This window comes from Apis dorsata, unplaced genomic scaffold (assembly GCF_000469605.1).
Source record: "Apis dorsata unplaced genomic scaffold, Apis dorsata 1.3 scaffold_390, whole genome shotgun sequence".
In the NCBI taxonomy this organism is placed as follows: domain Eukaryota; kingdom Metazoa; phylum Arthropoda; class Insecta; order Hymenoptera; family Apidae; genus Apis; species Apis dorsata.
Genome location: NW_006263651.1, coordinates 59,702 through 68,343, shown reverse-complemented (window position 1 = coordinate 68,343; position 8,642 = coordinate 59,702). Strand labels below are relative to the sequence as shown.

At 42.1% G+C, this 8,642-nt stretch overlaps 1 protein-coding gene across 8 annotated transcripts in view; it reads left to right on the top strand.

Annotated features, from left to right (window-relative positions):
- LOC102678215 (uncharacterized protein CG43867) overlaps positions 1-8,642 on the top strand; it is a 78,521-nt gene that overhangs the window by 66,539 nt on the left and 3,340 nt on the right. For 3 of the 8 annotated variants that reach the window (XM_006619054.2, XM_006619055.2, XM_006619051.2), the window contains 10 exons: positions 4,276-4,443; positions 4,695-4,880; positions 5,019-5,221; positions 5,728-5,959; positions 6,069-6,243; positions 6,321-6,557; positions 6,643-6,934; positions 7,010-7,283; positions 7,366-7,755; positions 7,852-8,070. In XM_006619054.2, the coding sequence (XP_006619117.1) occupies positions 4,276-4,443; positions 4,695-4,880; positions 5,019-5,221; positions 5,728-5,959; positions 6,069-6,243; positions 6,321-6,557; positions 6,643-6,934; positions 7,010-7,283; positions 7,366-7,755; positions 7,852-8,070 (2,376 nt within the window). Of the gene's footprint in view, positions 1-3; positions 89-2,825; positions 2,974-4,275; positions 4,444-4,694; positions 4,881-5,018; positions 5,222-5,727; positions 5,960-6,068; positions 6,244-6,320; positions 6,558-6,642; positions 6,935-7,009; positions 7,284-7,365; positions 7,756-7,851; positions 8,071-8,642 lie in introns of those variants that run through there. The other 5 variants (XM_006619053.2, XM_006619052.2, XM_006619058.2 and 2 more) reach the window with 3 other exon arrangements.

Sequence of the window (8,642 nt, the reverse complement as noted above, 5' to 3'; positions counted from 1 at the left end):
GGGAGGAGGATCGCGACCGGGGCAGCGGCGTCGACCAACCACCGCGTTCACGAGAATTATGGAGCCCGGCAGGTGACACCGATGAAAGGTAAACCTGTCACGACACGCTGTGTCCACGCTATATACTTATATACCCCCTCATCGATTTCGTTTTAGTTTTTGGTAGTTAGCGCCTTCGAGGCATCGATTGACGTCGATACACTTGTACACTTGTCGCGTGCACTGTCCTTCTTTTCGTTTCGTTTCATTCGAGCCGATTACGTCTCTCGTTTTTCGTCTCTTAAGTCGTATATACGTATATACGTTTAATACATCGTGTCGTTCATCGTAAGTGAGAATTCTTAACTTGGAACACTGGTGTGTCCGTCGATCGGCGCGTAAAGTAATTTTCCTTTAACGGTACAAGGGAGGATGATAAAGATAAATGGTCTATCTAAGGGCGGAGCAAAGTCGACGACGACTGTTCGATTCTTGGAATCGAAAGTTTAACGAGAAGGGTCGTTTGCGCTTGAATCAGGATTGAATCGAAACGAGATCGAGGCAAGTGTGAGTGGACACAAAGTGTCGCAAGGGAAGAGACGAAGAGGGGCTTGGAGGACGCGGGTCGACTTAACGACCCGCTTTGACGGGACGTGTCGCGTATAGAATTGGCTTAACGCCAATTCATGAGTAATCCTCGTTTCCCGTGAGCACCCGCGCACCAAACAAAATAAAGGTACGCGCACCCGTACCCCTTTCTTTCTTCCCCGCGCACAGTTCCTTTAAATATTTCAAAGCGTTTGTGGCGCCGGACCCGTTCCAATCTTGCTGTTTCTTCTCCCCCTTCGATCTCCTCCAGCCTGCCTTTTCAACGATGTTCTTTTGACCCATCGCGGACACGTAACTTTCTTCGTCTTCGCATCGCTTAACTCTTCCACTTTGTTCTTACATTTTTTTTCTATTATAGTCTTAGAAAATAAAAAGAATACGCTTTCGAGAATTATTTTTCGTGCGTTTGAGAGCGAAAATTACTCCATAGTGAAAATAGAAGGGCTTGAGAAGAGCTCGACAGAATTTCACTTTCAATTAAAATCGAAGATAGTTGTAAAGTTTATCATTCGAGTATCTTTTAAATATTTTTTTCGACGCGTCACGAAATTTTCATTTGGCTTTATTCCGAAAATTCTTCAATCTTCATCGTCATTCACAATTCCTCATTAACGTGGAAATGCGCTCGTTACAATGTCGAGCCCTTCAGTCTCGACTGCATATTTCTCACGCGTTCGTCGGTCGTTGATCCATTTAAGCCAACCGCGGTCGTCTGTTCCCTTTTTTTTTTCTTTTTTTTCTCTCTCTCTTTCTGTCGTCTCCCTCGAACGAACGCAGCTGAATGAATGTTTTTGCGTGTATACGTGCACGTTGCACGGGTTGCTTTTGGCGGGAAGCCAGCCATAATTCGACGATGCACCCGTGAGAGGTGATACCGCTTTGTCGCGTGTACGCGCACGTGCGTCGAACCACTGTGAAAAGATAAGGGGACCAGCCTCTCCAATGGAACCCTTCTGTTCCCCAAGCGCGTCCCCTTCGTGAAAAAAAAAGAAAAAACAAAGTGGCCTTTCTGGCCATTGAACCATACTCCAAGATATCCTCCAGAAAAAATGCTCGGGATTCAGAGTTTCGTTAGATGCATCTAATGTGAAATTTGATATTCCCTCGAACATTTCGATCCGATATCAATAGAATATTATCGTGATCCGGGAGGAAGTTTCACAAAAAAAAAAAAGAACGTGAGAATAATTGAATGGCGGAAAGGAGGTGTATGAGATCGGTGCATGAGATTCGATTATTCTCTTCGTGGAATTATTTCTAGGCGTTTCGCTTTCAAGCGGCGAAACGAATCGATAAATCTTTCGGATAGAGTTCGAACGTGTTCAAGAAATCGTTCGAATCGATCGAATGATGAACTCGGTTGTTTCTGAATTACACAGAACTCCGTCCTTCCAAGTTTATCTCCCTCCTTCCGAAAGTCTTTTGAAATTCACCGAGCTGGACGAGCGTCGAAAAAGACACGGTCGAATTTCACATTTAGTCCATTTAATTTGTCGAATTCCTGATATATTCCCAACTGCACACTTTTCATTCACGTTCATCCCTTCAAAATTAGAAGAAAAATTCTTCGATCCGTTGGATCGATCAAATAATTTTACAATATCTCAATAGAATATCTCTCTCCATCCCGAATAACTTTCATCTCGGTTTGAAAAAGAAAAAAAATTCCATGATCCCTTTCCCTTCACGTTCGTTGATGTTCGCGATTCTATTGGATCGAATCAACGACGCGAAAAAGTCCGCAGTCGAAAAACTCATCCCTCCCATAGAGCGTAGCAATCGCTATAAGACTCGTCTCGTGAACGATCGTCCATCGTGTAGAAACGTGTCGCGTGGCGAGGAGGAACGAGCGCAGGCCTGCGAGATACAAACGTGGAAGCAGATCGATAAATCTGAAGAACGTGGACGTGCAACGTGGCCGCGATCGGATTGTGTCGCGTTTTCGTTAGTTTTCTCCCCGACATGTTGGAGGCTGGTGCGTATCCGGCGGAGGATCCGAAGAGAGGAGGCCGTCTGTCGTCGACTGTCGGCCCGTGACGTTACCCAAGGGTGGCGAGTGTGCACGCACCAGAACCTCCACGAATTCTGTCATTGGCTGTGAGCCAACGTGACTCATCGGGCGCAGGAAAGGCCCGTACAGTTTACGCGCATTAGTTTCGTTCAGTTCGGTTCGATCATCGACAACGCGAGCATCCCTCGAGAAGAGGCGATTGTATATCGTACCCGGGAAGGGAAATCTCGTTCCTGTCCTCGTTCTTGTGTGTGTGGGAGTGTCCTCGAGAATCGTGGGAGAGCCCTCGAGAGGAGAAAAAGGAACAAAGGATTTAAGAAAGGTCGTTGGTCGATTATCTCATCGATCGATTATCATGGCCACTCGTAGCTCGGGTAAGGGGATCATAGTCTTCTAGATCTTTTAAATAGTTTCTTTGTAACAGGGGATAATTAAAATCCGGATTTTTTTGGAAAAGTTTGCGAGGGGAAAGAAAAGTGCGAATAAGTCGATTCATCGTATACGATTTCGCGTGTGATGGTTTTTAATTGTACGAAGCGATGCGGCACGTGGGCTAGATGCAATTTACAGTGATACAATATGTGTGTGTGTGGAGGATCGAAGAATGCTGAAATATCTGGGAAGATAATTCGATGGAATGACGGTGCTATTAATACTGCTCTGCCAGCGTTGTCTCGGTGTCTCAGCTTTGTTACTCATCGTGCAAAACATCGTTGCAACACATCTTGCTTCGATCATTATCCTAGTTATCATTATTAAAGATACAGAATTCGTTGTATCTTTTTATTCTATTCTTTTTTTTTTCTTTTTTTTTCCCATTCATTTTCCACATTTTTGATCTCTTTCAATTTCTTTCAATTAAGAAAAACAGAAGAATCAAGTTTTGATGAAACCGCGGTTCTTGACTCGGTGAACAAGGACGACAATGAAAACGCGGAGGGTGATCGATATGAGTCGCGAAGCACATGCACTCACACGCGGTACAAGGAGGAAAACATTGGGCCAGAGGATTTCTACGTTGGCGTATTGATTTTCTCGATATCGCTCTCCGTCTCTCTCGTTTCACTACCGGTTTACCGGACGTACAGAGTGCAGCGCTTACGTATCCACATTGTGTAAACGTGGATATCGATTTTTGACAGCTGCTGCGAAACGAGCACTGCCATCATCGTGCCAGAAAAGGGGCGCACGAGGTCCACACGCAACTCGCAACACTCGCTCTTTGTCTCTCTCTCTCTCTCTCTTTCTCTTCTCCCTTTCTCGTTCTCCCACTCTCTCCACTCGCTTTGTCATCGCTGTTTACTCGACGATCTCACGCCACGCGTCTCCGCGACTGCCATGCTTCTTCGATCGTGCCGGAAACGTGGTACGCTCGCATGACGCTTTTCGAGCCGAAACGAAATTCATAGAATCCGTCCAATTTTTCCAGTTGAAAAGTACCCTGTTCCAGAGAAAATTTTATGGATACGGATCGATGCGTGGATTAGTTTCGAATCGAAAGAGAATATTTGGAGGAAGGGAAGTAGAAACGGAAGTAGAGATTATCGTGAATTAAAAAATGAAATTTAGATAAAACGATCTGTAAAAATGAGATTGGTACAAGATCGTAAGATGAATAAATTTGAAATGGATGATCAATTTGTTAAATAAAATGATTGAATTAATATTTGTTACAGGTACGGATGATGGAGGAGCGGCTAGTGAAGGGTGAATATTGCTTGAGCACATCCGGCGTTGGTTCTCCACCGCATTCGCTGCCGTCGACTTCCGGTACGCAGAATGACAAGATCGAGGATGTCCATTGTGCTTGTATCTCGAAGCTAGAGACACAGGTCGAGGAACAGGTAACGATGAAAATGATTGGAATCGTTCTCCAAGAAATTGGAAATCCCCTCTCGAGCCTCGATAGCGTCATCCCGTTACTTTTCCCTCCGAGAATTCGCCGAGCGGATCTCGTTTCACGCGCTATTTTGCAGAATAAGTGTTCCGATAACGTGTCGCATTGCGTCACGAGGAATGTGATAAAACGATTCACCGTATCAAATCTCGGCCGAGATAAATCGACGATTTACGAACGATAATTATTACTTTACAGAGGCAGTTACGGCTTCAAGACGCGAGACAGGTCGAGGCGAAAGCCGCGAGAATAAAAGAATGGGTGACCAATAAGCTGAGGGAATTGGAACAGCAAAACCAGCATCTAAGGGAACAGAATAACAAGTGTAACCAACAGTTGGAATTACTGAGAAATCACATAACCAACATCGGCCTGAAACCACCTGTAAATTTTTCATTTCTTTTGTATCTTATGTTTTATCGATTTTTCAAACTTTAAAAATCTTTTTCAAGAAAAAAATAATTCCTTTCTTCCGAAAAGATACATCTCTTTCTCTGAAGTGAAAAAAAAAATCTATTCCAGGCACCCACGAGAGCGTCTTTGTCCTTGGAAGTAGACCCGACGTTACGCAGACGATCGGAAAGCTTGGAGGGAACACCGCAAGCTATACCGGAAAGCGTGCAGAGCTCTGTAGCGGAACCACAAGCCGGCACCAAGCACCGAAGACACCTATCCGCTTGCGGAACTATACAACGAGGAATTACAACCACCAACATGGACTCAAGGTAGAATCTCGTCGCGACACTTGCTTCGCGCTTTATACTTATTATATACTTATTATACCTTGATACATATGTACGTATACACCTCGCCGCTTATTCTCTATATAATTCTTTCGCTTCTGCTTGCGCGCCGTTTATCGGCTTGTAACGTCGCGTAAATGTGTCTCGATTCTCCTTGGGAGGTCTCACGACGTGATAGCGGCGCCCGACTCTCGAAATTGTGGTACCCTGTAACGTCCTGAGACTTCCTGCGGGGATCTGTCGACCCAGTTTGTCTCCTCCCGCGTTGCGATTCGAATATTTAAAGCTTTTTTTTCTTCTTCTTCTTCTTTTTATATATATACATATATATAAAAAAAATATATGGTTGCATTCATTTTTTCTTCTTATTGGCACGTATAGTATATCGTTACAGGCCTATTGCTGATCGGTATATTTTTATCGAAGTGATTTGAATGCGGTTGAATTAGTTCCGTGTTTTATTGCTTGCCGTTCTTTTTCCATTCTAGCTTACTGTCGGAAGAACTCGCTGCGGCGGTAGAAAATTTGGTGATGTTGCCGAATATACCTGGAGTCTCGGAGACGAGCAGAGACAGCGGAAGTTCGGAGGCCATTCACGATTACGCGGAGATTTATACACCGAGTAGAGAAGGGATGAATTGGGCTCAAAGCGCGCAGGGTCCTCGACCGCCTACCCCGCCTCTGCACCGATTTCCTAGTTGGGAGGCAAAGATATATCAAGTAAAGGATCGTTTTATATCCGTATTGCGAAATGAATGAGTTTCGTAAGAAACAAAATTGTTATAATATGTAAGAAAATAGAATTTATATTTTGCAAATTCTATTATAGGTAGCGGATGGTGGGCTTGGCATCGGCCCACCTACGAACGAGGAATCCGCACCTTCCACGATGACCAATACGACCAGCTCGTCGAAACATTCCCAAGCGACAGGACACAACTTGACTGCCCACAATTCTCAAGGCTATTGCGACATTTCAGTTCCAGTCTACGCAACAGTCAAAGGTAAATCTCTATTATTTTTCTCGAATAATGTTAATTTTCAAAGATCAAATGTTTATATACCCTTTTTTGATTTTTAGGGCGAGCCAGTCAAATTAGATCCATGCCTTTTGGCGACAGTTCTGATGACAGTTCGGATGGCGAAGAGCATCCTAATCAAACGGAAACCAATACAAGGATTACCAATAGTTCATCGGACAACACAGACTCGTCACTTGGTAGCGGAAGTAGTCCGTCGAAGAGCGTTAAAACTACAAGCAGTCTTAGTCCCGCCAAGAGAAGCTCCAGCGGTTCTCCTAGCAAAAGCGTGAAACGTGGTAAGCATTTCAAATGTTATCCACAATTTTTAAGTTTTGCATTTGTGTACATCCGACAATTTGGAGATTATTATCGTGCTTGTAGACACCTCTCTGGAATCTGGTTTATCGGAAGATTATGCGATACCTCCTGATGCTCTTAGCTCTACCTCCCTTGAATCTAGCATGCCTAGTTTGTTAATGCGAGTCTCTGGTGAGAGTCCAAAACGACAAGAATCGTTGGAAAAGACAGGCCATCTCGCAAAACTCGGTGGTAAATTGAAAACTTGGAGAAAAAGATGGTTCGTGTTGAAGAATGGAGTGCTCACATATTGGAAAAGTCAAAATGATGTAAATCGAAAGCCTCAAGGTCAAATTGTGCTGGATGAAGTGTGCAGGTAATTATTTAAATATTCCTATTTTTTTAATATTAAAGTTATACAGATAAATAAATAATATGACTTTTTCAATAGGATAAATAGGGCGGAAGGTGCGGCCACATTTGAAATAGCAACAGGCAAGAAAACGTATTATTTAACGGCAGATTGTATCGCAACGATGGAAGATTGGATAAGAGTTTTACAAAACGTACAAAGGCGAAATGCAACGAAACTTTTGCTCAGCAAAGAAGATAATAAGCCTACGATACAGGGATGGTTGACGAAAGTGAAGAACGGGCACGCCAAGAAATGTTGGTGCGTCCTCATCGGAAAAATGTTCCTTTACTTTAAGTGCCCTAATGATACGGTAAGCCATCGATTTTAGAACGTATCATTTAAAAATAAATTGTATAAATATTATCGATCCTTCTATTTTATTTTGCTTTTAGAATCCTATTGGACAAATAAATATGAGAGATGCTAGAGTAGAAGAGGTCGAACACGTGTCCGACAGTGATAGCGAGGAAAGGGACGCTGAATGTCCGCATGAAAGAACGATCGGTATTTTTCCTACTCATCAAGGTCCTACGTACTTGCTCATGCCCCATAAGCAAGATAAAGACAATTGGTTATATCACTTGACGGTGGTATCCGGAGGTGGACCTAATGCAGGAACTCAATACGAGCAATTAGTGCAAAGATTGATGGAAACCGACGGGGATCCTAGCTGTGTACTCTGGAGACACCCATTGTTACTACACACAAAAGAAAATATCACTAGTCCATTGACTAGTTTGACATCCGAAGCCTTGCAAACTGAAGCCATCAAGCTTTTCAAGGTAAACACGTTTAAGACTACATAATTTAAGAATATCATATATCGATAACGTTACATATAGAAAAAAATTATGAAATCGATATTTTTGTCTCTTTAGGCTTGTCAATTGTTCATGTCGGTGGCAGTAGAGCAAGCAGGCATAGACTACCATGTGGTATTAGCGCAAAACGCATTGCAACAATGTATAGACCAGCCTGAATTACAATCTGAATTCATATGTGCATTGGTAAAGCAGACAAGTCGTCACACTCAACACCGTTTGGGCGTACAGGTAAAAAAGGCCGCCAGACTTGTGTCGCTGGGTACTGCGCGCGTTGTAAGTCCTGCTTATTGTTTAACAAACACTCTGAACCCTGTACCATTTTTACAGCCGACGTACATATATCGCGTAATATATAATAAATTTTTTATCTATTGGCCGTAACGTTATTATTAATAGGGATTTTAAATTTATGATATATTTCAAAAATATTTTCTTGGAAAAAAAAAAAAAATAATCAAAATTGAATATACGTTTCTGAATAATTAAAAGAAATGGTACATCGGGTACGCTTAGTCAAGTATTATACAAAATAATCTTATTAAAATAACGGTGAAGTGTTTAGTTATCTTTATTCTTTTTTTTCTTTTTATAAGGTAATTAACTCATAATTAATAATTAATAAAACTAGTTGTTTTATTTTTAAAACCAATATGTATTAATGACAATATTAATAATGATAATAATAACAATAACAATAATAACAATAACAATAACAATAACAACAACAACAACAACAATAATAATAATAATACTTGACAAAGTATTTAACAAAGAATGATTTTAGTTTTAACATTCATTCACATTTCATTTTCATTTGCTGCTTTACATGTGCTCTTCCTAGGCTA